This window comes from Aristolochia californica, unplaced genomic scaffold (assembly GCF_029961685.1).
Source record: "Aristolochia californica isolate CCGP_79_NKW_82.1479 unplaced genomic scaffold, dmAriCali1.0.hap1 SCAF_1, whole genome shotgun sequence".
Classification (NCBI taxonomy): Eukaryota; Viridiplantae; Streptophyta; class Magnoliopsida; order Piperales; family Aristolochiaceae; genus Aristolochia; species Aristolochia californica.
This window is the reverse complement of record NW_027181770.1, coordinates 59,956,857-59,983,331: the sequence shown is the minus strand read 5'-3', so window position 1 is coordinate 59,983,331 and position 26,475 is coordinate 59,956,857. Positions and strand designations below refer to the sequence as shown.

The 26,475-nt window shown below is 40.8% G+C and overlaps 7 protein-coding genes across 9 annotated transcripts; 3 read left to right on the top strand and 4 right to left on the bottom strand.

Annotated features, from left to right (window-relative positions):
- The first annotated feature begins 1,127 nt into the window (after positions 1-1,127).
- On the top strand, positions 1,128-4,428 carry LOC137953725 (BTB/POZ and TAZ domain-containing protein 1-like). The gene is made up of 5 exons (XM_068801216.1): positions 1,128-1,299; positions 1,779-1,912; positions 2,457-2,760; positions 3,177-3,493; positions 4,034-4,428. The coding sequence occupies exons 1-5, from the start codon at positions 1,186-1,188 to the stop codon at positions 4,251-4,253; spliced, it is 1,089 nt and encodes a 362-aa protein (XP_068657317.1). The 5' UTR covers positions 1,128-1,185; the 3' UTR covers positions 4,254-4,428.
- A 10-nt stretch (positions 4,429-4,438) lies between these two features.
- Positions 4,439-6,198, bottom strand: LOC137953734 (zinc finger protein CONSTANS-LIKE 16). Its single transcript, XM_068801227.1, has 3 exons — positions 5,526-6,198; positions 4,960-5,178; positions 4,439-4,646 (listed from the first exon to the last, which is right to left on the bottom strand). The coding sequence occupies exons 1-3, from the start codon at positions 6,108-6,110 to the stop codon at positions 4,614-4,616; spliced, it is 837 nt and encodes a 278-aa protein (XP_068657328.1). The 5' UTR covers positions 6,111-6,198; the 3' UTR covers positions 4,439-4,613.
- Positions 6,199-6,883: 685 nt separating this feature from the next.
- LOC137953713 (uncharacterized) lies at positions 6,884-11,593 on the bottom strand. 2 transcript variants are annotated; one of them, XM_068801202.1, is made up of 6 exons: positions 11,014-11,593; positions 8,531-8,567; positions 8,196-8,432; positions 8,036-8,083; positions 7,477-7,564; positions 6,884-7,407 (listed from the first exon to the last, which is right to left on the bottom strand). In XM_068801202.1, the coding sequence occupies exons 1-6, from the start codon at positions 11,313-11,315 to the stop codon at positions 7,097-7,099; spliced, it is 1,023 nt and encodes a 340-aa protein (XP_068657303.1). In that variant the 5' UTR covers positions 11,316-11,593; the 3' UTR covers positions 6,884-7,096. The 2 variants fall into 2 exon arrangements, with proteins under 2 accessions (XP_068657303.1, XP_068657295.1); XM_068801194.1 differs by having other exon boundaries at positions 6,884-7,564.
- Positions 11,594-13,019: 1,426 nt separating this feature from the next.
- Positions 13,020-16,373, bottom strand: LOC137964678 (uncharacterized). 2 transcript variants are annotated; one of them, XR_011115746.1, is made up of 3 exons: positions 16,180-16,373; positions 13,365-13,498; positions 13,020-13,284 (listed from the first exon to the last, which is right to left on the bottom strand). XR_011115746.1 is itself a non-coding variant. In XM_068811391.1 (3 exons), exons 1-2 carry the CDS (start codon positions 16,282-16,284, stop codon positions 13,415-13,417), a joined length of 189 nt encoding a protein of 62 aa, XP_068667492.1. In that variant the 5' UTR covers positions 16,285-16,372; the 3' UTR covers positions 13,020-13,284. The 2 variants fall into 2 exon arrangements, 1 of the variants encoding a protein (XP_068667492.1); XM_068811391.1 differs by having other exon boundaries at positions 13,415-13,498; positions 16,180-16,372.
- Positions 16,374-16,671: 298 nt separating this feature from the next.
- LOC137964675 (glycerol-3-phosphate dehydrogenase [NAD(+)]-like) lies at positions 16,672-19,751 on the bottom strand. The gene is made up of 11 exons (XM_068811390.1): positions 19,562-19,751; positions 19,390-19,466; positions 19,214-19,286; positions 18,912-19,129; positions 18,715-18,822; positions 18,333-18,396; positions 18,053-18,090; positions 17,842-17,962; positions 17,644-17,698; positions 17,505-17,553; positions 16,672-17,062 (listed from the first exon to the last, which is right to left on the bottom strand). The coding sequence occupies exons 1-11, from the start codon at positions 19,725-19,727 to the stop codon at positions 16,880-16,882; spliced, it is 1,152 nt and encodes a 383-aa protein (XP_068667491.1). The 5' UTR covers positions 19,728-19,751; the 3' UTR covers positions 16,672-16,879.
- Positions 19,752-21,397: 1,646 nt separating this feature from the next.
- LOC137964669 (vignain-like) lies at positions 21,398-23,134 on the top strand. Its single transcript, XM_068811388.1, has 4 exons — positions 21,398-22,082; positions 22,190-22,425; positions 22,510-22,650; positions 22,774-23,134. Exons 1-4 carry the CDS (start codon positions 21,644-21,646, stop codon positions 23,029-23,031), a joined length of 1,074 nt encoding a protein of 357 aa, XP_068667489.1. The 5' UTR covers positions 21,398-21,643; the 3' UTR covers positions 23,032-23,134.
- A 1,601-nt stretch (positions 23,135-24,735) lies between these two features.
- Positions 24,736-26,119, top strand: LOC137964657 (vignain-like). Its single transcript, XM_068811387.1, has 3 exons — positions 24,736-25,159; positions 25,246-25,481; positions 25,623-26,119. Exons 1-3 carry the CDS (start codon positions 24,736-24,738, stop codon positions 26,025-26,027), a joined length of 1,065 nt encoding a protein of 354 aa, XP_068667488.1. The 3' UTR covers positions 26,028-26,119.
- The last annotated feature ends 356 nt before the right edge of the window (positions 26,120-26,475 follow it).

Sequence of the window (26,475 nt, the reverse complement as noted above, 5' to 3'; positions counted from 1 at the left end):
AGAGGAAATAATACTAATGATCTCATTTTTCAAGGAAAACATTATCTTTCAAAGGGTCTCACCCCTTTATGTCTACTTGCAAGAAATCTAAAAAATTAGGGCAAATGTTTCTTATTGTTGCCACTAGCACCCCCTTGTGTGGTTAACAAATCAATAAAAGGGTCAGCCTATCCTTTTAGGACCCTAAAAGGACTACTACTTGTGGTTCAACTTGAGTCTAGTAGCACATAAACTAATAGTGAGGATTGGGATGGGGTCATTATAGAGAAAAGAGATAGTGAAAGTGAGCTCCCATGGTCTCTTATCTACGACTAAAATAGGTCGTGATCTTTTTCTCTATTACAAAATCTTTGAAAATATTTTAAAATAATTTTTTATATTACTTAATAGTTTTCGACGGATTGAACAAATTTTCACCCCCTCCTTATACTTGTCAACACCTAAACTTGGCTTATCAATTTCTAATTTCAGATTAACATATCAAATTGTAAGTTATATGTGACCATTAATAGTTTCTACAATTGAACTAGCAACCTTACATTATGTTAAGCTTGTGGTCACTAGTAAGTGGCATGATATCCTTGTCCATTAGCTTAAGTTATCGATGGGACCATTAATCCGACCTTACATTCCCTTTTAACTTGTGGTCACTAATAAAGGGCATAATATGAGCTTTATATTGAACAAAAAAAAAAAAAAGATTAGTCTAAAAGACCCAATTTGAGAATCTCTCTGAAAAAAAACCGCGTTGGAGGATTAATTTTCCACGTCGGAGGAGGCAACCTCCAGTCATGCAGGCCCCTAAACCGGATGAGGCCAACTAATCCACGTCAGCCCCCGCGCGGACGATCTTTCCTGTCCCCAAAAGCCGTTTATTTTATTCGCCCTTAGCCCTCGGTGACGAGGCCTTTTATCCGCCACGTCATTCTCGCTCTGCACGTTTTTTTATAGAAAAAAAACTTGAAACAGATTCGAAATGCCAGCTCAGTTTCAAAATACGCGGAGACACGTGGCACAATGTGAGTGAGAGAGAGACGCCGACGTGACTTTTCTCTCCTTTGGCTGCGTTCCGGTCTATAAATTCGCCCCCGCCTTTTCCTCTCCTTGAGTCGGCTCTTTTGGTTTGATTGACAGGCGAAGAAAGCGTCTACGAATTTTCGCTTTTTTTGTTCCAAGGAAGATATTATGCACGTGTTTCCGGGAGATTTTCCGGCAGTTGGAGATGAGAAGGTCGCCGGTGCCGATGTGCGGGTTGTGACTTCCGGTGGACGGAGTGTTCTTGCCCATTCCTTCGTTCTGGTATGTTTGTTGGTCTTCTAGCTTTTTTTTTTTCTTTCCGTGCTCGAAGTTGTTTGTTGCTTGTTCTTCTTCTCTTTCTTTCTGTTTTTTCCTGTGAGTTACTTGCTCTGTATATTGTTTCGTTCCGGTTTGGTGGCTTTGGAAAGACGTGATTGAAGGAAGAGGATTTTTGTGAGTTTTTGTAAGGAAGGAAACAGAGGATTTACTCGGTCTTTGGTCTTTCACGTTGATTTGGCGGTGTCGGAAGGAAATCTTGAGTTTCCTGTATCAAATGCCTTTTTATGTGAAGAAATCTCTAATTTGCAGTAAAACTTCTTGTCCGGCTTTAGTTTTTCTTCTCTTTTTTTTTTTTGTACAAAATTTCTCTATTCTTTTCTTCCTGCTCTGAGTCTCCTGAGTTGGTGATGATAGCTTGATGCTGAAGATTTGGAAGATTCCAAGTATTGTTCTGACTTGGTCTCCGTTTTCTTGACATCTAGGAATCTGTTTCACCGGTGTTGGAGAATATCTTGGATCGGCCTCGGAAGCGTGGGAGTTCGGAGAAAATCATTCCTATCCTCGGCGTTCCCTGCGATGCCGTGGTTGCGTTTGTTCGATTTCTGTACTCCAACGAGTATGTCCCTTTTCTCTTTACCAACTACTGATTACTTGCTTCTTAATGTACTTTTTAATTTAATAAAGCTAGATCTCCCTACGGTCCACTTACCGACCGCGTTCGGTCTCGTGCTCCGCCTGTGGCGAATGTGCTGAAAGTCTAAAGCATCATTCAAAATGATGGCGGCGAGTCGGTGGATCTACTCCGAAGATCCGGGACAGCCTTTGTTCCCCTAAACGAATGACGACGCAGAGAGACTCTGAATATGAGAAGCGTTTTCTTCGTATACTAAATTATAACTCGAAAGAAGAACACGCCATTTTGTGTTATAATTATCATTTATTATAAGACCACGAATGGTTCCAAGCTGAGGTGGATCGCGTGGGAGCTTTCCTCTCGGAAACTGGTCAGAGAGAAACGCTGAACACTCCACCAAAAACAAAAAACAAAAAGTATTTCCTTAGCGACGGCTAGCTGTCGGGCCTAGTTGTGGTTAATTTGGTTTTTTGGGACAATTTTGTAATTTAGCAAAAGTGGTGAAAAAATGATTTTCCGTGTGCAGATGCAGCGAGGAAGAGATGGAGATGTATGGGATTCACTTGCTGGTGCTGTCGCATGTGTTCTTGATCCCGTCGCTCAAGCGGCGGTGCGAGAGAGGACTGGCGGGGCGGCTGACGGCGGAGAACGTGGTGGACGTGCTCCAGCTGGCGCGCCTGTGCGACGCCGCTTACCTCCGGGTGAAGTGCCTCAAGGTCGTGGCGGGCGATTTCAACGCCGTCGAACTCACCGAAGGCTGGAAGTTTGTCCGGAAGCATGACCCCTGGCTGGAGCTCGAGCTCCTGCAGTTCCTCGAGGAAGCCGAGTCGGTAAGATTATGGACCACGTTTTCCATCATTAAGACCGTCCATTTTTGTCGATCTGTGGACCCAAAGCGGAATCAATGGACCCAACCCCACCGTCCCCTTTTTTAAAGTGTCATCTAATTGATGTTCAGCTTGCCACCAGAAGCTTAGATTCCAATATAATTTTTTTGATTTTTTTATTATAGCGTTTCTAGGTTGTTCTGGACAATAGCCACAACAACGGGAGCAGCAGATTTATTCGCTGCCGAAAGCCTCAATCTCCCTTTCATATTTTACAGACATGAAAGAAGTAGAAAATCGATTGGATGCTATTAAGTTATTAACAGTTTAGCAACTCTTGTGACATTATAATCTCCCTTTAATGCCGACAACTATAAAATGAGGGACAAAAACTGACCGGGTGCGTGTGTATGGTGCAGAGACGGAAGCGAAGGATCAGAAATAGAAGAGACGGGAAACTGTACCTAGAGCTGAGCGAGGCGATGGAATGCCTGAAGCATATATGCACAGAAGGTTGCACAAGCGTGGGTCCACACGACAAGGGTCCTCGTCGAGACTTGGGGCCGTGCAAGCACTTCTCCACATGCCAAGGCCTTCAGCGCCTCATCAGACATTTTGCCACATGCGGGAGGAGAGTCCCTGGAGGTTGCTCCCACTGCAAGAGGATGTGGCAGCTCCTACGCCTCCACTCCTCCACTTGCGACGAGCCGGATTCGTGCAAGGTCCCTCTCTGCAGGTGAATTTTCTCTTACTCGTTTTTACTTCTACTACTAAATTTCTAATTACGGCGGTTATACTTTTTGTCTACTCGCTTTGACAGCCCACAACTGTTTGCATTTATTTCTCTGATTTGAAAAAGAACAAAAATGTCAAGATCCTTGGTTCCCCGAACAGGTGGCCATCGTTGTCCCACATAAATTGACAGCTAATTCCCATGCTTTCCAAATTGTTTCCATCGAGTCCGCATCAGATCTTTTCCTCTTTCTATTTAGTCACAGTTGGGGTGGAATCTTTTCTCTCAACTTGAACATTGCTAACGTCGGATACTGCATCAGACAAGTCGAAACTAATACGTTGTTTGACAGTGAGAGAAATTAGTAGTGTCTTCCTTTCTGTGAGCATTTTATTTTAAATGGATGTGTCTGCCACTTGATCGAAGACAACATTAAAAAAAAATCGAAGATACTGAAAAGAGTAAAAAGAAAGTCACTTTTTTTAGTTTTTAATATGATCCATTAGTTTTTTTCCCCTGAATCGAATGGCTGTGGAAGTGCAGGCAATTCAAGTTGAAAACTGAAACAGAAAAGAAAGGAGACGATCAGAGATGGAAATTATTGGTGAGGAAGGTGGTGTCTGCTAAAGCTATGTCATGCTTATCAAAGAGAAAACGGGAACGGGAGGAGGAGATGGAGAGGGCGCCGTGGATGGTTGGACTTGGAGATTCCAGGGTAAAGCGGTCGGACCTCATCATCCCTTCCAAGGGGAAAATACAATAGGAAAAAAAAAAAAAAACTGGGAAATGTGGGCCAGTCTTTGGAACTAGGATAGGTGGTTGAGATTTTTTTAGCATTATTTACATTTGTTTTTCCTTGTTTCTAATAAAGGAGGAGGCTTTGAGGTGTAAATACATTTAGTCTCGGAAGAGAAGTTTGGGAAAGGGGTTTCTGTTTCTTTCTACAGAGTTTTCCATTTATATGAAAACCACCGTAGGTAATGATTGTCAATCTAATTCTTTTCTTCCTTCTCATCTTCTTCAAACAAACCCTACTCACAAAAAAGTTTCTCTCTAACAAATAATTACAAATTGTAGAAGCCCCCAAGAAAAAATAAAAATAAGAATTATTCTTAAAAAAATTCTATGCTTCAACTTTTCTCTTAACAAATCGACCCTGCAAACAAATAAATACTTAAGCAAGGTTAATCTATGTTTGAACTAAAACAAAATTTGTTACAAATATGTTCTTCTGGTTAGCAATGGTTTCTTGTGAAGCCACAATCAAGCACAAGTAGCTCGTGCCCATGATTTATAACAACTAGATTGGTCCTTTCCAATCACTTATAGAGAAAATTGATATGACCCATCTCCCTATGTAAATGGATCTTAATTATCCTCTAATTGTAATTGGAGAAGACATAAATTAGCTTGTTTTTATAAGGTTTATTAGAACCATGGAGTATATAAAAAAAATAGAGTTAGATTACCTTCATTCTAGGGCGCTTCTCAGCATTAAGCTTCCTAACCTCGTATCTTATCCTCTTAGAAAAGAGCCTGCTCTGCCTCTTCTCCTTGTATCTCAAGACTCTCGCCTCTCTCTGCCCCGTCTTCTTCCCATTCTCATCTTCCTCCACCACACTGCTTCCCTCGTCCGGCACCTGCCACAGCCTCGCGCTCCCTCTCAGGCATCCAACCTCCATCAATCCCTACCATTTTCAGTAGTAAAAACCTCAGTATCATCATATCTACTCTACTTTCTGCCGACTCAATTATGAAAAGAACAATGCGGGACCCTCTGGTACAAACTTTCTGGCGAATGGAGCCCGCCAGAGCCGTGGAGGGATCGTCTGAGCAGAAGATGAGATTGATTTTATCGTCCCCATTAATGAGTGCAAACATGGAAAAACTCAAATTTTGAGTTCCCAACTCGTCATCTCCTCACTCTGAGAGCATGGCTGCTTCGTGTTAACTTGATCAGAGCTGCTGCATACACAGCTCTCCGTTGTATACGACGTCTTAGAGAGAAGAGAAGAAGCGAGGGCTGAGATCTTACCTGGGCCTGGACATCGTCGTGATCGGGAACGATCTGCGGGGACTCCTCTTCTATGTAGAGAGGGCCCTTGTCTGACCAGGCGTTCAGTATCTCCTGGTAGTCCAGCTTGAGCGACAGCCCCGGTGCATGGTGGCAGCACACCCCGTCCTTCCCCTTCGTCGCCACGTCCGAGTACGCCATCCACTTCTCCTCGCTGGTGTCCCGCTCTCGGTGCCGCAGCGCCGCTCGCGCCAGCGAGCTCACCCCGTCGCTATCCTGCGCGCCGTAGGTGTATGTCAGCGACGCAGAGAGGGAGGACTCCTCCCTGTCCTCCTCCTCCGACGAGGAGCTCCCCAGGAGACCCGTCAAGGTGGCTCCCCTAGCCGCTTCCTGCTCCAAAAAGTAGTCGACGTTGTTGTGCACGTCTTTCTCATCGAAAAGGTTCTCCGGGTGGAGAGGGAAGAGATTGAGCTGCTGGCCGTGGCGGCTCGTCGTCATCTCCGATTCCGGTGAGAACTCACGGCGGAGGCTCAGGAACTTTGGTTTCCTAGTCTTCGTCCGTGCTTTACGAGATGAGTTTGCCAGAAACGTGACCGTGGAGCACATCGCCCTCGCCTCCGCGCTCCACAGTAGAGAGAAAACTGATAACCAGTCACAGCAACTCGATGAGAAGGACGTCACACCGGGGGGAGAAGATGAGGCGAGGCTGAGAGGCAGGGAGGTCCCAGTCAGCAAGAATCTTCACTTTATGACACGTGAACGGATATCATTGGTTACGTGGTGGATCGTCATGTTATCAGGATTGCTCTTTTTGGTGGAGGAAGGATTTGTTAAAGTCACGTGGTCCGTAAATTACCACAAATGGGCCCCACCGTTTATAAAGGTCAATTACTGATGAGGAGGATGGCCGTTGGATCGTCATGTTATCAGGATTGCTCTTTTTGGTGGAGGAAGGATTTTTTAAAGTCACGTGGTCCGTAAATGACCACAAATGGGCCCCACCGTTTTTAAAGGTCAATTACTGAGGAGGAGGAGGATGGCCGTTGGATGGTCGTGAACGGTCTGGATGCACGGTTACTCTTTGATTGAGGGTGGGCCCGTCCAGTTGGTAAAAGTGCTTACGAGTGCGGGGGAGAGATTTAAGAAAGAGACAGATAGGGCCCACTTATGTGACACTCTTTTGGGGAACACTTTTGGCACCAGATAAACACGCGGGGAAAAGGGCCAAACCTCCCCTTAGTCCCATCAGGTGTGGGTTCTCGATCAAGAACACAAAGACAAAAAAAAAATAATAATAATTAGGTTAGATTTTCATCCATATCTAGAACTCAAATATCATATGTTTGAATGAGAAAGAGTAAGGTTGAGGGGAGGGAAAGACGACATGATTTTTAATTATTATGAATAGATTACCTCACAAGTGATCCTGTCAAACCAAAACCAAACAAGGAACACCCTTTGCTGCTTTCCTCACAGAGTTTTGTTACTTCCAACAAACAAGCTACAAGAATGTGATATTTTGATAAAAAAAATTTCCCCACACCCAAACCCATGAAACTAATTTTACATCCTACGTATGAAGAGAAAGATTATCACCCTGCCCTTATTCTATCCAACCGATCAACGCTCTTGCGAGCTCTCTCCAGCTGGTCGGTGCTTTTCCTAGACTTCTCATGGCAATCCACACTTCTTCTAGTTTTCTCCATTTGGTCAAATGACATTCTGAGTTTCTCTAACTTGTCGTTCATTTTCAGTTTATCAGGCCTATCTGTGCTGGGTCGGTGTTTCTCTCTCCGGTCCGTGCTCCTCCTAGGTGCCTCAAAACAATCAGTGCTCCTCCTTGAAGGTTCAAAACGATCGGTGCTTCTCCTTGAACTGTGCCTCTGGGAAGGAGATTTCTCAACTGTTGAAATGAACTTTTTAAGGTGTCTTATATACTCTGGGTAAAGCTCCAAGTCACAGTGGTTCCCACCTTTCAGCCAGAGTGGTTCATACTTCTCTTTGCATAGTTCCCAGAGTTGTTTACCATGAGAACAGTCCACAACTTCATCCGCCGTTCCCTGCATAATCACACACATTGGACAGACAAATTGAAAGCAAGAATGATGATTATGGCCATTTCAAATGCTACTAGTGCCAAAGCTCTGCACAATAATATAAAGAAGCTTTTGTCTATGAAACAAATTGGTAAGAATATTGTGAATCTCAGATATCAAATTGCATACCTCATCTATTCAATTTTACGAGAAGTTCATCTTTTTTTTTTTTCCATTCTTTTCATTTAAACAAACAAAGGCATGCATTACACATGGATAATAGCCTTTTGAAGTTTTGAACATTCAAATAAACACAAGATTAGCTCTTTAATTCTGACATCACTAGAAATTCTTGAAATGATTCACTTCCAACTAAAACCCCCTATATAAAAGAAATCTCTAATTTTTATTTTTTTTTCAACTTACTATTGAAAAAATATGGGAGACTTCAATCAAAAGTGAATAAAGGAACTAAAGGAGGGTGAAAAGACTTACATGGATAATAAGTACAGCGCAGTTAACCAGCGGTATTTTGTCAATGTTCTGCACAATATTCAACCAAAAGTAAATAAACAGTCCAGCATTCGAAATTTATAGAGTAGTCCACTAGAAGAAAAAAAGAAAACTCCAACTCAATTTTTAAGCCAAAGATTACCTTATAGATGTCAAACCAATATGTACGTTTCACAGGATACATGACCCTCAAACCCGATAGTATAGGACTATGAAGAACTATGGCTCTTAATCGAGGCAACCTAGTTGCTAGATCTAAAGTGGGGCCACTACCCACAGACTGTCCATACAGGATAATATCTTCTTCCTTTGCACCAAAGTTCTCTTCAAGACACTTATATGCTGCCTCAATATCTGCGTAAGTGTTCTGTTCACTTGGCTACAAAAGCAGAAAACAAATGAATTTGATTGGATTAGTTATACTATCTTCAGAAAAGAAATTTTTACCATACACTTGTAAAATAAACTAAAGCTAACCTTTCCAGAGGACTGCCCATATCCTGAATAATCATACCTGCACAAAATTCCCATGTCTTAAACACAGCAAAAGCCCTTTCAAAACTGGATCCAAGATAAACCAATCTTTCCTATGTATTTTGTCAGTGAATGTGTGCATATGAGAGAGAGAGAGAGATTCCTCAAAACTTCCCCATGGTTTGTCATCAAATATGTCTTCATTAAGGGGAGATGTTCAAAAAGAAAATGCCAAATTATCATTGAGTTGTAGCAAGTTAAAGGAGCACCACCATAGTGAAAGAAATCCAAATGGACAATCATCCTTCTGCAGCAATTTAACATTAAATAAAATATTACTAGATCTATCAAACATGAAGAAGAACTGAAACATTCAGTAACCATTGAGATTCCACGAGGTAACATTTTAGTACTTAAAATTGGTCCAAACTAGTCACGGTAAACACTAGAAATAGATAAATTCATATGGTTAAAGGAATTCCAGAATGTGATGGCTAAAAGAGAGATCCTTTTGAATAAACTATTTGGATACCTAACATCTGAAATCAATCACCAAACTGAGAAGGTGAGTTTTTATGTTTCACATAAAGGAACTCGTGGATCCAAATCCATCAGAATATTTCTTCCTTAAACTAGGTGAAGCTCTTCAAAGACTGGTTTTCTGGCTTGCTTGTGATCGAAGATAACTCTACAGAGGCATTTGCCTGGTGCAACAATAATGTCAATCCACTTTGAATTTTTGGGTAGATCTTGGATGAAATTCAAGACACTATTACTCAAGCCCCCTCCCCCCTCCCCCCTCCTCCCTCTTTTCTACTTGTCCAATGAGAACGGGAGCTCCTCCGTCCAGAGAAACTCATCTCTGTTTTAGTCCTCTCCGCTTGTGCAGAAAGGAGATGCTCAGGTCCACCCTACTCATGCAGAGAGGGGCAAGAGCAGCTTCTCCCTCTGCACCTCTCTGTTCTGTGGAGAGTAGAAGCAGAGAGGGAGGAGGGGAGGGATGCGTCCTCTCTGCTCTGCTCACAGGGTTGGAGTGGAGATGGGGTGAATAGGCATGGCTGCAATGGGTGTGGTGCAAGGACAAAGGCGAGAGGGGTGTTGCAGGGACAGGACGGGTTCAATTTCAGACCCTTTCAAAGGGTGGGGCAAGGAGGCGGTTCTACTGAAGGGGCCGAATTTAAGAACCTGCCCCCAAACCACCCTACCAATAGATTCCTGACTGAATACTTACCCCTCGCACAGCAAGTTTTGAGCAGGTAATTTTGCTTAGGGTGGTGTAGACCTCCAGCATCTTCTTGTGCATGGTCCTCCCAATGCTCAACATATTGGTTGATGAATTATATAACTCTTCTTTAATCATTAAAATTTCATCAATTTCCAATGAAAACGAAAAAAAATTAACTAAGACGGAAAATTCTCTAAAATGTTGATGTTCTCAGACCAATTTAACTAAGCATAAACCTAAACACCATACAGAAAGCCCAAACTGTAAACTCCAAATACTAAGACTAAGACTTAATTCATCAGCAAGCTACAAAGAAATCACCTATAAGATATGGAAACTGAAAAATAACCAAATGAATGGAGACTTAATTTAAAATGAAATTTTTGAACGTGTTAGGTGGTTAAAACTCCACAAGGATGCAAAGATAGAGCTCCTCATTGTAACAAAAATTGTCAATGTTACTCTTCTGAGATCATCGACCCAACATTATTCAGCCAATCCAATTTGATACAAAACAAACAAAGAAGAGGTTTCTGATTTGTGATAACCAAAATGCAGTAGTGAATTCAAAAGCCACTTTTTGGATGGACTTCAGATTATCATGGACAATACAGCATGAAATTTCAAGAACAACCAACTGAAAGAAAATTTAAGATCTCTGTGTTCTCGTAAAGGTAGAAGTTAAAGATTCACAGTTCATTTATCTATCAACACCTGAAGTTCTAGATAGCCAGATATAGACGTGAATTGAGTACCATTCGCACTAGATCTAAATTTGGATGCATAGGGAATTCAGTGTAAAAAAATGGAACTTTTATCCATCTATAAAATCTAGCAAAATAAGAGCAGGGTTCACCCCTGAATTCCAAATTCAAGAAGAACCAGCCCATCGTTTATAAAAAAACTTAGAAGACTAAATAGTTATAAAAAAGAAAAAAAAACTAATTGTGGCCCAAATTGAAGTCAAAGCAAGTAAGCAAACAGTCAAATCAGGGCAGCAGCCAGCGGCGCCGTAAGGACATTCTCAACTTAAAAACCATGAACTACCTAAAAAAGAAGAAAAAGCTAGTAGATCAATTCCAAGATAGAAAGAAACATGCTAGAGGCCATAATATCAAATTCAGCTGCAAATCCCAAAGAAGCGACCGAATTCAAGGGACAAGAGACAGAGTAAAGAATCCCCTCCCCTCCCCCCCATGCTAATAAACAATTGAGAAGACGAAAACCATATAAACCAGGACAGGAGGCATGCAGTTCTTACCCCAAGAGATTAACCCGTAAGAGGATGCTGAGTTCGATGAAAAGCTCGTACATCTGGCCGAGATCTGCCGCATTGCCGTGAGAATACAAAAGCGTGGATGTGGCCATGGGATTCCTAACATACACGGCAACGATCTCCGTCCCCCGCCGCGTAGCCAATTTGAGAACCTCCACATTTTCCCGGTGGGGAAAGCAGCTCAGAGTTAAAAGACCCGTGTCTTCATCCTGCACTAATTTATAGGACGGAGGGTTTGGCGGGAAAAAAGCAAACTTTGCTGCCATGGAAGACGTTACACCGCCCATTTTTTGCACAGAATTCAGCAGTACTCTTCCTTATTTCCTTTCTCCCAAATATACTCAAAGCATCTCCACTCCAATTCTCCCACTGTTTCTTACCCCCTTACTGGGTGTTCTCCACCACCCTTCTTTCTTACCCTCTGCAAGCTAGGGGGCTCTGATGAGTGACTGTTTAGTAGAAAAATGGAGACGGTACAGAGAGAGAGAGAGAGAGAGAGTAGCTTTTTTCTGTGACAAAGAGATGAGTGAAGTTGGAACTGTGAAGTCCCTTTTGGTTGGGATAGGAGTCTTCTTTTCCAAATTTTCTAACCTTCTGGAAAGAAGTCCCATGCAGCTAATGTGCGCCATGTGTGCCGCAAGTGGCCACAAAAAAGCATTTCATTTATGAAGTCATTTTTGTTCTTCCATAAAAATGAAGTCTGATCAACAACTATTATCATAGGGCGCATGTTAGACAATCACTGAAAGATTGTTTTTCTCTATCCCTCCAAGAAGGCTGAAAATGAGGAGATTCTGATAGGGCAGAGAGGGGACACAGTTTGAAGACATTTCCCTCGGAAAGGTGAGAGATGGGCCACAGGATTTGAGGTTTATAGGGAATATTATTTTATTAGAACCTACCAAATGCTAAATGCTTAGAGCCACCCCCCTCTTCTTCTCTCTTTCTTTATGGTTAAAAAGGTAATAAAAGATTAAAAAAAAAAAAGTACAATTATTAAAGTGCTCCACACCTACCTCTTCCATCACTAATGTCTAACCTGGTCATGGAAATTTCCCACTAATGAAATTCATAATCAAGTACAAGAAACACCCCATGTTTTAGGCCTGGTGCAATTGTCTTTTCCCAAGTTTCAAATCATTTTTTTTTTTTTTTTTTTTTGGAAAATGTCCAGGAAAGTACTCTTGAGTCCATTAGTCATTTGACCCAACACAGAGGGGCATGTGGTTTGGACAAAAAAGAAAGAAACAAAAGGGAGGTTGAAGGGTGAAAAGGGGGGGAGGTCCCTTCCCATGAAAGAAAACAAAAGGAAAGGAGAGGAGTGGGAGGCTTTTCTACCTTCCCTGTTTTTCTGTCATTGAAGAATGAGACACTACAAAATCACATGGGGGCATGTGAGGTTAGAGTACATACTATATAGGTAGCAACTCCTATCTCAAACATTATTGATTTTTATATTCTTTTTTATGATTTTATTCAATTTTGGGATGTGAACCAAAAAAAGAAAAAAAAGAAATGGGTGGCAGTTGCAAGGCATCTAGTAACAGCCTAAGGGTATGGTCCCTAAGCCTATGCCTCTGGCGGGGACAAGTCATTTGATGTAGACATTCAGTTAGTGTCATCCACCAAGATGACATTTGGTACATACTTGTAAACAGAACGCAACTGTTACTAGATCCAATATGCAATTTGGCCGGGTCGGACAGATCAGGTCACATCACGGTCTAGTTTGACCCTTCTTATAAAGACGAAATGAGTGGTTGGGTGACGACAGAGGGTCCGCCTTAACTCGACCCTTTTGTTCATGGTGAGTCACCCTTGATTCACCCTGAGTTCGATTATCTAACTCGTTAGTCATCATCCAACCTGCAATGTCCAACTTTGCACAACACCAATAAAAGTTTTTAACAAAATTATGCCAAATATTTTTTTTTAAAAAAAAATTCTAAATATTATTCTTGTTGAAAAGTCTCAAATATTAAGTATTCACCTTGAGCCTACGAAATCCTAAATCCTTTTCTTAAGGCAATTAATTATTAAGGTTTCATACAAGTTTCAGAATCATGGGTTTGCTAACAGTGTTCAGTAAGTACAGTTCAGCTTAATCTTAATACAGACATGAAGTAAGTACTAAAATTCTTATCATGCAACTATGGAGTCACAAGTAAATAGAAATTCTGCAGAACAGCTCAGAGCAGACTGATCATAGTCATAACACTGTTTGTAGTAGAAACAACTGGGGGAAAGTACCAAAGCCTACAAGAAAAAATGCTCAGCTTGTTATTATGCTTTCAACTGATTTATAATCAAAATAATTCAAGAAAAATACACAGTACAGGCTTTAAAAAGATTCTCATAGCTTGAGTCCCAAAAATGAGGGAGTTACTCAAAGAGAATCCTTCTGTTTGGCTTCGGCAATCAATTCTTCGCGTACACGCTTAATTTCTGCTTCCTGCTCCATCCTTTCTTTCTGAAATTGGAGAATATATAAGAAACAATTATCAGTAACTCAAAAAAAAAAAAAAATATAGCTACACCATTTTTTGACTGAAAACCACAAAATAAGTCAAATGAAAGCAGATAATAAATCTCAATTTGTCTCAGACAGCAGATTTCTATTTTTCATTATTAGCCAGTAATATGAATAAGCCTCCAATTTTGAATCATGATGCCAAATCTCAGAAACCTCAATCTGCACCCGGATGATCTTGCTTCAGTGGATGATAAAAGGAATATATTACAACTGAAGGAAAATGAACTCCCTACTAGATTGGCCATTGTCACACCAGGGTTTGTGGAATCAAGTCCATAGCACTGATTTTACTTTCTGATTATTTAGTGACTGAAGACACACTATCATATCCGCTCAGAATATAAATGAGCTCTTTACTTACACCTCCATTCGTCAGATGGATTAGTCCTCAACAACTTCAAGACAAAGGAGCAGTATTTCAAAGTAACTAGCAGCATTCTTTCTGTAAATGAAACAAAAGATGTTCAACTTTATTGAAAGCCAATGGTCATTCTATGAAGCACAGTGTCAGGAGTGACTAGGCCAGAAACAATCTGTGCATCCAACAAATCTGAGTTAGAGGAAAGCACTACAGTGGAAATTCAAAGTTGATTAGGATCATAAAGGAAAAAACAAGTTCTAGCATTAATAACTACTTGTGTCTCTGACAATAACGATCAGAAAACAGAAAAACCTTAGGTCCTAAGTAACCACAGCAAGAATACCCTTTCTTGGCAATGAGGTACCTAGATCGAGATAGCAAATACTACTATTTAAGGATTTTGGTGCCACAATCATCACATTCATAGAAGACCACCGTTATTTCTTTTCTGTTTTTCTTTTCTTCTCATGGCAGAGGATCACACTTTTCATACACAGAATTGAGCTCCTTAATGAACACAAAAAGAGTTCATCGCAGACTACATGAGATGTCTCTTATTTTACTTATTACAACCATTTATTATATGGGCATCAGAGCTACTGTATCTGCCATAGAATGCACTTCACCAAACAAGACAGGCTCCCAAGGCTGTGACTTTTTCTTTTTCCAAGACAATATTACATGAGAAGAAAAGACTGTACGCAGACAGACACAACTTACAAAATACAGCAGAAGCATCAAGATAAACAGCGACTCCACCATGAGGTAAGGATTACCACAGATTATTTTACTTAATGTCAAATAAATAACAGCTTTTGACATACTCCCTTAGAGAATTCTTGTAGACAGCACAGACGATATGGGAAACAAATGAGAAAAGAAGAGTGGACTTTCCTTTCTTTTTGTGTGTGTGTGTTAGAGAGAGAGAGAGAGAGAGAGAGAGAGAGAGAGAGAGAGAGAGAGAGAGAAAGTGAGAGTGGGGAGGGGGTGGTTCAGGAGATAACGAAACAATACTCTATTTTCCAGGAAATTGATTTTCCTGAAAGGCTCGTTGACCATCATCAATAAAAATGAAGAGATAGGCAATTAAAATGTCCTGAATTCAAATTTCGGTCTTTCTTCGATATTGATATATAGTATTTAATCCTTTACCACAACTGCAATAATTAAAACTTTCTATGGATTCAGTTCCTTCTATTCCTCTTTTGTACAGCTAGCAATCTAAATTGAATCATAATGTTAAAAAACCCAAAGACAATCTGTTCCCTAGTTGAATTGATTAAGCTTTCTACAGTGAAGTCAACATATCAAATTACGCATATGCAGGGTGTTTCTTTTTACAGTCACTTCAGCATTACTCTCAAACTCCTGGCGTCCAACATTTACCACATTCCACAAGTTCTTCACTTGTCTACTACCTCAATTAATTTGCAATCGTAATAAAGTCACTAGTTTGTAGAACAGATTTGCTACCAGAAGTAAGCATGGCATTCTAGTGCATACGGTGCACAATAATGCCACTATAGATTCTACAGGGCCTGATTGAGCTAGCCATTTTGGGAGGAACCTGCCCAACTTTAGCAGTTTTAAATATTAATCAGTATTTCCTGTCCTTCAAACCTTTTGATTCAGTTTGAAGAGTATGCAGAAATACATTTTTTAGGTCTAATGGTATAGACTACCAATTTAGATAAGTTAAAATACATTCTGTAGCCAAAGTGAATATTTGCAGAGTTTCAGCCCTTCATTAATTACGCCTCGACTTCATTTTACCAATATATCTGATTCTAATTTTCCATTAGCCCTAGAATTCTTTACCAGGAGATATAACCAAAACAATTGTACCTTTGACAAGATAATAACTCGGGAGGTTCTTCACATGCACCAGAGGTAAGCTTTGCGGTAAAATACAACAAATTTAAAGCGCATTAGAGTAAAAAATTATCCAATTCAAGATCAGAAATTTCAAGCTCATACCGATGTTTGACTTTTCAGGGAAATAAGATCTTCCACCCACCCATCAGAGGAAAAATAGTTAACAAATGTGTGCTTTTCCAATCAGTTTAATTAACTTTAGAACTCCTAAACGCATCCACAAAGCTCCCACGATCATCTTAAATTCGTGAAGTATTTAAGACCGTAATACGCAGGTTGATTATGGATCGCACAAAAAAATCCCCGAAAGATGGGAAATGCAGGAGATAATTCAGAACATTTTCAACAAAATGAGAGGCTTAAAGGGACCAAAGAAGCCTACCTTTTCGTCCTGATGAAGAGCGATCCAGACGTGCACTTTATCCATAGATTGCCAGAAAACAAAGGCTCCAAGAGTCATAGCGAAATACGTAGCGACTCGCACCATTTTCTTCCTTCTCTTCGAGATGCTTCTCCCGCACTTTTTCTCTGCTCCCAGCGGAACGACGAGATTCAAAGACGGAAGCAACAAATAAAACTCTACAGTAGTACAGTCCGGAGAAGGGACGAAACAAGGTGTTCCGATCCGCCGAGCCGATCCGGTTGACTCGGATAGAGCGGGTCGAGTCAAGGAACCCTTTTATTGTGGGTGGGTGAGTCCCTAATTCCCCAATTCCTTTTGAAAAAAAAAATCTGAATATACTACGTTTTCCAAAGCGTATTATTAAAATATGGTATTATTAATAATTATTATTATTTAAAACAAAAAACTTCTGAATTATTTAATAACTTCTGGCTTATTTTCGACTTTTTGAGCAGAATGAAAAACCCAACAATGGCAAGCTCATTTCCAAAAATTTGTCCCTGTTCTAGTTGTCTGTGACACTGTGTCCTCTATATGCGGTTTCATTAAATCTGCAAGCAAGGTCATCTGGCTGGCCTCACGTACATCATTGTTCAAACCTCCGGCTAGAGGCTTCAATGGAGATGGGGAGTTTTATGGGATTAATTTCCTGGTCTGCGTTGGTTTTTTTCACGAGGGCCTAGTGATAGATAGCAGAGTCCCCCACTGAGTAGAATTTGGGTATGTCTTCCTTGTATTCGACTATGGCTGAAGGAGGAAGAAGGCCGATCGAAATCTCATACACGGTCGTGAAAAGTGGAAACAAATCTGTCCATCCCTTGCTACGCATGACTTCGTATAGCTCTTTCGCTGTTGACACCCCCTTCAAGAATGAACGACAAGAAGATTACGTTGAATTGAAACGATTGAGCCACCAAAAGCAAAAAAGAACAACTTAAAAAGACTTCGTTGATTTTCTTTTGTTGGACACAGGACTGGTATTTGGGTTCCCATTTCCGTGTGCTGGAAGTTCACAGAGTCAATTATCATGAAGAACATTGTGCAGGGTACTTTGATCTCTATTTTAGCCATGCAAGGCCTCTTCGGGGTGAGAGACCTGATCCCAAAATGCCAGGTGAATGAGATTCATTCAATGAGTACTTTTTCATTTTTAACAGGACCTCAACCCCATCAGGGTCTGCAAGCATTGGTTCAAAATTGATTATAACTAATAAAATGTTCCAGTAATTCTTGTCTAGAGTGAAAATGAACTGTAGTCAAGTGGTTTTTTAACACTTGGGTAGTATCTAAGAGAATGTTTTTACCTGTAGTTTCTGACCCTGGAGCATCTCTGCTTCTAACTCATCGAAAGATCTGCCATCAGCCAATGAAGATTTGTTCTCTGTGATTAGCCAAGTCCTTTCACTTAACCCCAAAATGCTAGCACAAGACAAAGAGATGAACCTTTTTCCACCATTCCTGGCAAAAGCTTCTGCAACTTTTCTGTTTCTTCCTCCTACTGATCCATAGAAAGAATTAACTTATTTTTGTGTTAAACTCATGGTTTCCAAATAGAACTCCTCAGTGACTACTTTAATTGTGTATGTGAATGCATAGATAAAGATGAGTACAGAAAGAACTTGGAAACTCATGACTACATACAACAGGTAGTGATCAGGTCAGCTACTCCACAGCTTTCAAAGAAAGTGCTATCTTTAACTGATGGGAACATGAGCTTTGAAAGTGCACGCATCTCTTTCAACCCAATTCTCATTATTGCTGCCTGAGAATCATGTAGTAAAAAGTGAGAAAGTGAGACTGTGTGCTTGATCGTTTAATGAATATGTCAAATTTCACAAAGAGGTTCTTCTACCTTGGTGTTGCTTCCCATATCCAAGCCATCCACAAGACCTGTCATTTTTTTCTTATTAGTTCAGTGAAAACAATTTATCCACTGGTGTACTACTCGCATGTCACAGCACTGACCAACTCCATGACCGTTTGGTGACAGGACACATTGGTCTGGATACCATCTTCCCATCACCATATTGTCATGAAATGGAGATTGACAGGCTTTCAATGTTCTTTCAGTGCTTGAGCTAGACACAAGTTTACTCCTGAAAATAAAATTGAAGTTTCAGAATTTGAAAAACCTGCTCCAATGGCCACCACATTTTTCAGTGTTCCGCAGAGTTCAACTCCCTCCACGTCTGGAACCTGCTCACATGCCCCCAAAATACATGACTGTTACCTAACCGAATCATAGGCCAAAAATTCCTAATCTGCAAATCAGTGGCATTGATTTTGGTGGCAAAAGAATTCTACGTTTTCAAACATCTATGGGTCAAATGACATTTTGGGTTTAATGAAGCTACAGGATCTTCCGGTCAATGGCCTTCCTCTGTTCTAATTAACAATTGTATTTCGATGCTAATCTCATAAAAAAAAAAAAGCTGAACAGAGGGAACCTCTGAGCTGTTAACAACGATTCCATTTATGAATTTTGCAAATTGCTCTAAAGATGACTGAACCCACCGCTGATACTAGGAAATATGGAGTGCGGAACAATCGGACCCATTTCTCAGCAACTTCCTTATTCTCTCTAAATCCAACTGTAGCTTCACTGAATTTTTCAGCAGCAATCTGTACAACATAATATAATTTTGTCGAGAGTCAATAACTGAACCCTCTAAAAAGATGAAAAAGAAGATGGACAAGGAGGGCCTCAAAACCTCATTAGCTATATTTGCTCCCATGAGGACACAACAGTTGATTCCGAGCAGTTCGGTGATGAGGTTGGATATCATACATGGGCCCTCAGTTTTAACCTCCATGCCCTTGATGAGGGAGATAGCCTCCACATCTCCTTTTATCTTCCCCACCAATCTCTTGCATATTCCCTCCATGAACTGATGGGGAGTTACAAAAACCAGCATGTTCGCATCTTGCACTGCAGAATACTTTCTTACTAAAAAGACACCCAAATAGAAGTTAAGAGGGAAGCCTTTAGCTATCTGGCTAGAGAATTAATTACCTGCATGCTCAAGGTCTGGATCTGCAAAAACATTTTTCCCGAGCTTTACGCCTGAAAGATACTTGACGTTCTCCTGTTTAAAAGATTACATGCATGCATACATCGCTCATGTCCGAAACTCAAAAACCACAAGGATACAAATATAAATGTGGCAAGTTACATCTATTCCTGCTCACATTGGTTCTATTGATGACATCAGAGAGTTTTTCTCCCGTCGGCAGTATCTCCTCAAACACCCACATCCTCACTTCATCTGGAAGATACTTAATTTGGGTTCAATGGAGTAATTTGACGAAAAAAATAAATAAAAAATTCCAGGAGACCCGGACGAAGGAGAGATGCACTTACCATGGAAGGAAGACAGCTTGAGGGTGTTAGAAGCGATGAGTTTAGATGCAACACTGCCCCAATTTCCACTACCAACGACAGTCACCTTCGATTTTCTAATGGGTTCATCCCGCCGCTCCTCTACCAGGCAAGACAATTTCTCCTCCTCTGTAAAAGCAGGTGCCATTGAATTTCGATTCCCTGTAACTCAGAGGCGGGTACCGGTTTCCCTTCAGGTGGTAGAGTGAGAGAGAGACGGGGGGCCAAGGTTGTTAAAAGGTGGGAGGTGGGCGGAGAAGGCAGACAAGTTTCGAAGGAAACAAGGCGGGTGGCGGGCACCTCTATGGAGAATGCGACGTGCTCTTTCTATCTCTATCAGGGGCTTCGCTCCCTGGTCGTTATTTTCGATCTGGGATCCTTGTTGCGAGCTGCAACTCGTCAGCGAAACACAGCGCCATAAGGGAAGGTTTTACTGGTTTGAAGACGGAACGAGCGCATTGTGAAACGGCTGGCAATCTCCATATGGCCATTACTGGAACGGGTGGTCTTCCGGAATTTGGATCCGCTGCTTGGACCGTTAGGACCAGAGAATTGTTGGCCCAGCAATTCCGTGAGGAGCACCCCCACCCCTTAAAATACATTGGGAAAATGGAAGAGGGTACACCCTTCCCTCTATGTATTCATCTTTTTTCTTCATCCGGTTATTTTATTTTTAAAGGTACAATCAAGATGATAGATGACAGAGTCAAAGTTGACTGGACTTGAGCTTAATCCCCTTTTAATGGTCATATCAAGAATTTGCAAAGTGAAATATAGGGTTTTTGAGTAACGATTACATGTAATGTTGTAACTGAAAAAATAAACACTCTCCATTGACATCCTAAACTGGTTTATAGTTAACTCAATTTTTTAAATACTCAGTTGGCTAAGGGTTTGTTTGAACCCTTAAGACTAGAAAAGAAAAGAAAAAAACAGAGCCTAAACGTCCATGATCTGGAATCTCATTCCTTCCAATATGAACTAATTAACTACTAATATGTTGAGTTTGATCTACAAAGTGCTAAGATTAAACTAGTTTTCTAAGTTAGGATTTAGCAAAATTAAGAAATTGAATTTTCTCTTTAATAGTCTTACTTTCCCCTCATTTGCCGGCGTTTCCTCATGTCCCGTAGCTGCCAAACTTTCGCGTGCACGATGCCGATGATGTCGACCTTTGGAGCTGGAGTGTCCAATCCCGCGATGCCTTGGCCGAAACCCAATTGTCTAAGAACACCAATTGCTTGATACAGATAGTTACAGCACCAAATGAGAAACAAGATCAAGGTTCAGATTAGTTTTTATCAGCTCAGATTCGGAAAAGGTTCAAGTCTTCAGCGCAATTATTGATTACTTTCGAATTGGCTTAAAGCCCTCGAACTCCCATCTTTCATAATCAATAATATGCTCCCGCCGACTGTTGAGTCGTCTGAAGCAAGGCAGAGGGTTGAAGAAGGTAACTACTTTAAATTCTATTTTCCTCATTTTAGATTCACTTAGAAAAGTACAAAAAGAGAGAACCCAGAATAGAAAATGGGGTGTGGAATCATCATTCACCAATTGCTTCACCTCGTTTTCTCCCCAGATGAAATGAACCCTTTTCAGCTTTTAGTTTGCAGTAGAAAGACAAAACGGTTGTGATGCTTTTAGCCCTTGTTCGTCACTCTCAGAGAAAAGCAGTAAGTATCATAGCGTGCTTGGCATGGGGGAGGGAGTTAGCTGTGGTCTAGAAGCCAACGGGCTTAAGCAACAGGATAACCGTCTAAAGCTATCGCCATTTTCCCATTCCCTTCTCTACATAACTCATCAAAGCCATCATCACAACACAAAAACAGCTCTTGCTTGTCTAGCAAGAGATAAGAAGATCAGTCCCCCTATGTTTCTTCTATTTTCTATCTTCTAGTTACTCACAAGGAACCTTCAATTTCTTCTCCCTGTAAACTTCGTTTTCCTCCCCTGGGTTGGCTACTCTGTTCTCTCTTTCTCCCTTTACAAATCCCACCTCTTAGTGCGCTTCAATGCCATCCTATCTCTCTTTGTTTTGATCAATACTGGAAAAGAAGAGAAATGGGGAAGGCTCTGTTTCTAGCTCTCTATGTTGCACTGCTTTTTGCCTCTGCCTACAGCATGGGCTTCGAGGAAAAGGATCTTGAATCATATGAAAGCTTGTGGGATTTGTATGAGAGGTGGAGGAGTCATCACACTGTCTCCCGGGACCTCACTGAGAAGCACAAGCGGTTCAACGTGTTCAAGGCCAATGTCCATTTCATCCACAAATTCAACCAGAAGGATAAACCATACAAGCTGAAGCTGAACAAGTTTGCTGACATGACCAACCATGAATTCAGAGCATCTTATGCAGGTTCAAGAGTTGCACACCATAGGATGTTCAAAGGGAGCCGGCGAGAAACCGAGTTTGTCCATGAGAATTTCACCCGAGCTCCCTCTTCTGTGGATTGGAGAAAGGAAGGAGCTGTTAATCCAGTGAAGAACCAAGGACAGTGCGGTAAGAGAGATGACACAAGCATATGGCGTTACTGAGTTCCATAGAGACAAAATTGCCTCTGGTCTTTCGTAGGAGCGGTTTCATTGCCCTGTTTGTTGATGTTTCAGGTAGTTGTTGGGCATTTTCGACAGTCGCTGCTGTTGAGGGGATAAACGCGATCAAAACAAAGGAATTGGTCGCCTTGTCTGAGCAAGAGTTGATTGACTGTGACACAGCTGATAACTCTGGGTGCAATGGAGGTCTAATGGAGTATGCATTTGAGTACATCAAGAAAAATGGAGGGCTCACAACTGAAGAAAAGTATCCTTATGCAGCCTCAGATGGAACCTGCAATCCACCAAAGGTAGCATTAACACATCCACTCTTACTAGTCATTCATATAAGTAGGAACAGCTGTGAAAATTAACACTTGTTGGTCATTCTGCAGCAAAATGCACCTATGGTGGCAATTGATGGCCATGAGAATGTACCGACAAATGACGAGAATGCATTGCTTAAGGCTGTGGCAAATCAACCTGTATCTGTAGGCATTGATGCTAGTGGTTCTGCTCTCCAGTTCTATTCGGAGGTGCTTCCTTTGACAATTCTGCATTTCACTTTGAAACATGGAACCATCAAGTGCACCAAAACCATTTGGTTGATTGCCCTGTTTACAGATTGCTCATTTGGTTTAATTTCTCAATGGTTGCAGGGTGTCTTCACCGGCAATTGCGGGACGGACCTGGATCACGGAGTCGTTGTTGTTGGATATGGAACAACTCTGGATGGAACCAAATATTGGATAGTGAGGAATTCATGGGGACCTGAGTGGGGAGAGCAGGGCTACATAAGGATGGAGAGAGGCATAGATGCTGAAGAAGGGCTCTGTGGTATTGCCATGGAGGCTTCATACCCCATCAAGACGTCTCCAAATCCTACCAGGAAGGCTACCGTGAAGGATGAACTTTGAACAATTTTAGGATTTCCCTTTGACAGCGGTTCATGTTCTAGATTTATAGTTTATGTTATGTACCTCCTCTTAAAAACATAAGCAATAAAACCTGTTTAAATCATCGGTTACAAATTAGCAGGAGATGAACAAGGATGAAACAAATGACAAGAGTCACCATCGATCTCTGCAACTTTGAAGAGACTTGTAATCTCCTTAGCTTTCTTCTTGCTTTTGTCTTCAATCTGAAAAGACTTGCAGTCAATGGGCATACTCTGCTCATAGGAGGTCTGTAGAGTGCAAGCACAGGGGAAAGAATCGAGACCCATTTGATTTTAAGTACTTCAAAAGCATTCATTAATAATATTAGATAAGATAGAAATATTAAGTGTCTCCCTTTAGGTCCTGTTAGTGCACATATTTACATTTTAATGGAAATACTCATATTATTTTATTTATTTGTTATATTAATGATTTTATATTATATTAAATTGTTAATTTAAGAGTAATAGTTAAGATATTGTAAAATTAAGAATTTGATCAAGTATTTAGAGTAAACATTTTTGTTTAAGCATTCTATTCTTTATATTTTGTTAAATTAATATTTTTATTTTACTTTTTAATTATTGAATTAAATTAGTTAAACAAAAAAATATTTTATTTTATTTTATTAATAAAATACCCTATTTATTTATTTGTTATATTCATGACTTTTAATAGTATATTAAATAACTAATTTAAGAGTGATAATTTAGATATTAAAAAAATAAGAGTTTGATTAAGTATCTAGACATTATAAAAGTAACCATATTTATTTAGGTATATTATTTTTTATATTTAATTAATTTTATTTTATTTAAAATTATAAATTATTTATCTTATTTTTTAATAAAAAATTAAATAAAAAAATATTAATAAAGTTAAATCTATCAGAGTATTTGATTAATAAACTCATTCTCTACTTTCCACAAAAAAAGTAGTTCGCTTTCACCCCCCCCCCCCCCCCCCCCCCCAAAGAGGCTAATCCTAAATTCAAGGACAAATTTAGAATCTCTGAAATCATGTGGAGCTTATTTACTGAATAAATAGCATTTTTATCTATCTAAAAATCCAAATTATAAAAGAACCCATGAAAGCCCGTCAAATACCTAATTTCTGAGAGTTTTCTGCCCAGGAAAACAGATACAGTCTAAGGCACTGATCAAGGCAAACACAAACACGATTGCCAATACTAGCTTACTCCATAACTAACTCAAATTTCTCGTTAACAGTTTCTTCATAAAGCAGGAGCCAGACCAGGCTTTTCCTCAATTGTCTGATTAATAAGGAAGGATTTTAAGCTCTGACCTGTTTTCTGGCTCTCTGAGGCAAATCTTAGTCCATTTCAATGAGCTTTAATGAATCCCGATGCATCTGTTTTTCAGAGACTCCAATAAGTTCACAGTCGATGTCTCATATGTCAGCAACGTGGTTCTTTTCTGAGTTCCAACAACTTTGCTTGCATACGTTGGATAAAATTAATGGCACTCTTCTCATCTCTTCTTACCCATATCATTATCTTCTCCTTCTTCTTCTTCTTGATGTTGCCCACAAGGAACCTTCAACTTGCTCATTTAAGACAGTTTGTTTTTCTCTTCTAGTCTGTTCATCAATCTCCTTTATAAACCCACCTCTTCCTGTGCTTGACATCCACCTCACCTTTCTTCTCTCTACTTCTTTCCATCAATGGGCAAGGCTTTGGTTCTAGTCCTCTACCTCGCCTTCTTTTCAGCGGTGGCCTACGGCTTCAACTTCAACGAGAAAGACCTCGAGACGGAGGACAGCCTCTGGGAGCTCTACGAGAGATGGAGGAGCCACCACACGGTCTCCCGGGACCTCGCCGGGAAGAAAGACCGCTTCGAGGTGTTCAAACAGAATGTCAAGTATATTCACTCTTTCAACAAGAAGGATGCACCCTACAAGCTAAAGCTGAACAAGTTCGGCGACATGACTAACCAAGAATTCAGGAGCTACTATGCAGGCTCAAGCAGGCCACACAGAAGACCGGCCAGTAAGAGCTTCACGTATGAGAAAGTGGCCGACGTCCCCCCGTCTGTCGACTGGAGACCGAAAGGCGCCGTCACTGAGATCAAGGATCAAGGCCAGTGTGGTGAGTGAGATGAACTTAAACGAGTTCCGAATTGGTGCAGCTGCTTGAGATTTAATTTGCTCAATACTCGTCTTTTGATTCCACAGGGAGCTGCTGGGCTTTCTCAACTGTAGTTGGCGTGGAGGGGATAAACGCAATCAAAACAAAGAACCTAATCTCACTATCAGAGCAGCAGTTGGTGGACTGTGACAACACTGAGAATCAAGGATGCAATGGTGGATGGATGGAACTAGCATTTGACTACATCAACAAAAATGGTGGTTTGACTACAGAAGAGAACTATCCTTACAAGGCCAGAGATGGACGCTGCAACCGATCCAAGGTAGCTCATTTCATTATCTCTTAAGCCTTGATGATGGAAAATCAAAAAAATGATTTTTTTCTTCATCTTTTTGTCTTTCGAAACAGAACAAACAGTTCCCTACGTATTGAATTCATGTTTAATATCTATTGAGTGTTGTAGGAGAGATCTCATGTGGTATCGATCGACGGGCATGAGACGGTGCCCTCCAACGACGAGAGCGCCTTGTTGAAAGCAGCCGCAAATCAGCCTATATCTGTGGCGATCGACGCCGGCGGCCAAGATTTCCAATTTTACTCGGAGGGCGTTTTCACCGGATCTTGCGGAACCGACCTGGACCACGGGGTGGCCGTCGTCGGCTACGGAAGCACCACTGATGGTACCAAGTACTGGATAGTGAAGAACTCATGGGGAACCGAATGGGGAGAGAAAGGTTACATTCGCATGGAACGTGACATCTCTGCTAAAGAAGGGTTGTGTGGTATTGCCATGGAGGCCTCATATCCCATCAAAACTTCTCCCAATCCTGACAAAGAAGAAGCTCCAGCACTCAAAGATGAGCTTTAGCTTCAATCTTGTCTTCTTCAGAATAATCAACCCCCCTCATAAAAGCTGCCAGTTTGATTCTTAGGTTCATATGCAACTAAATGTCATGTTCAATTGGGTTAATAAAAAAAAAAGGGTCTTCTCTTTTGTAATGAGATTGGAACATTCAAATGGTAGTAACAAATTGATGAAGAATTTTACACCAAGAAACAAATAATAATTGTCATTTTGGTGACTAAATGCAAGAAAATTAATCCATTCCATGTCTTAAAATTTTTAGGATTTTCTACTAACACGAACCTCGACTTCAAAAATTCGTCTCCGTAAACCCGATTTAAACTTGACTCATCCCTGTTCTATTTCCACCCTATTCCTATCCCCTTTCATATCCCCACCTCATCCCCATAGATCGGGTTTGAGAAAACCGGTTCCTCATCAAATTCGACCCAATGCCCATTCCTAACCTAAA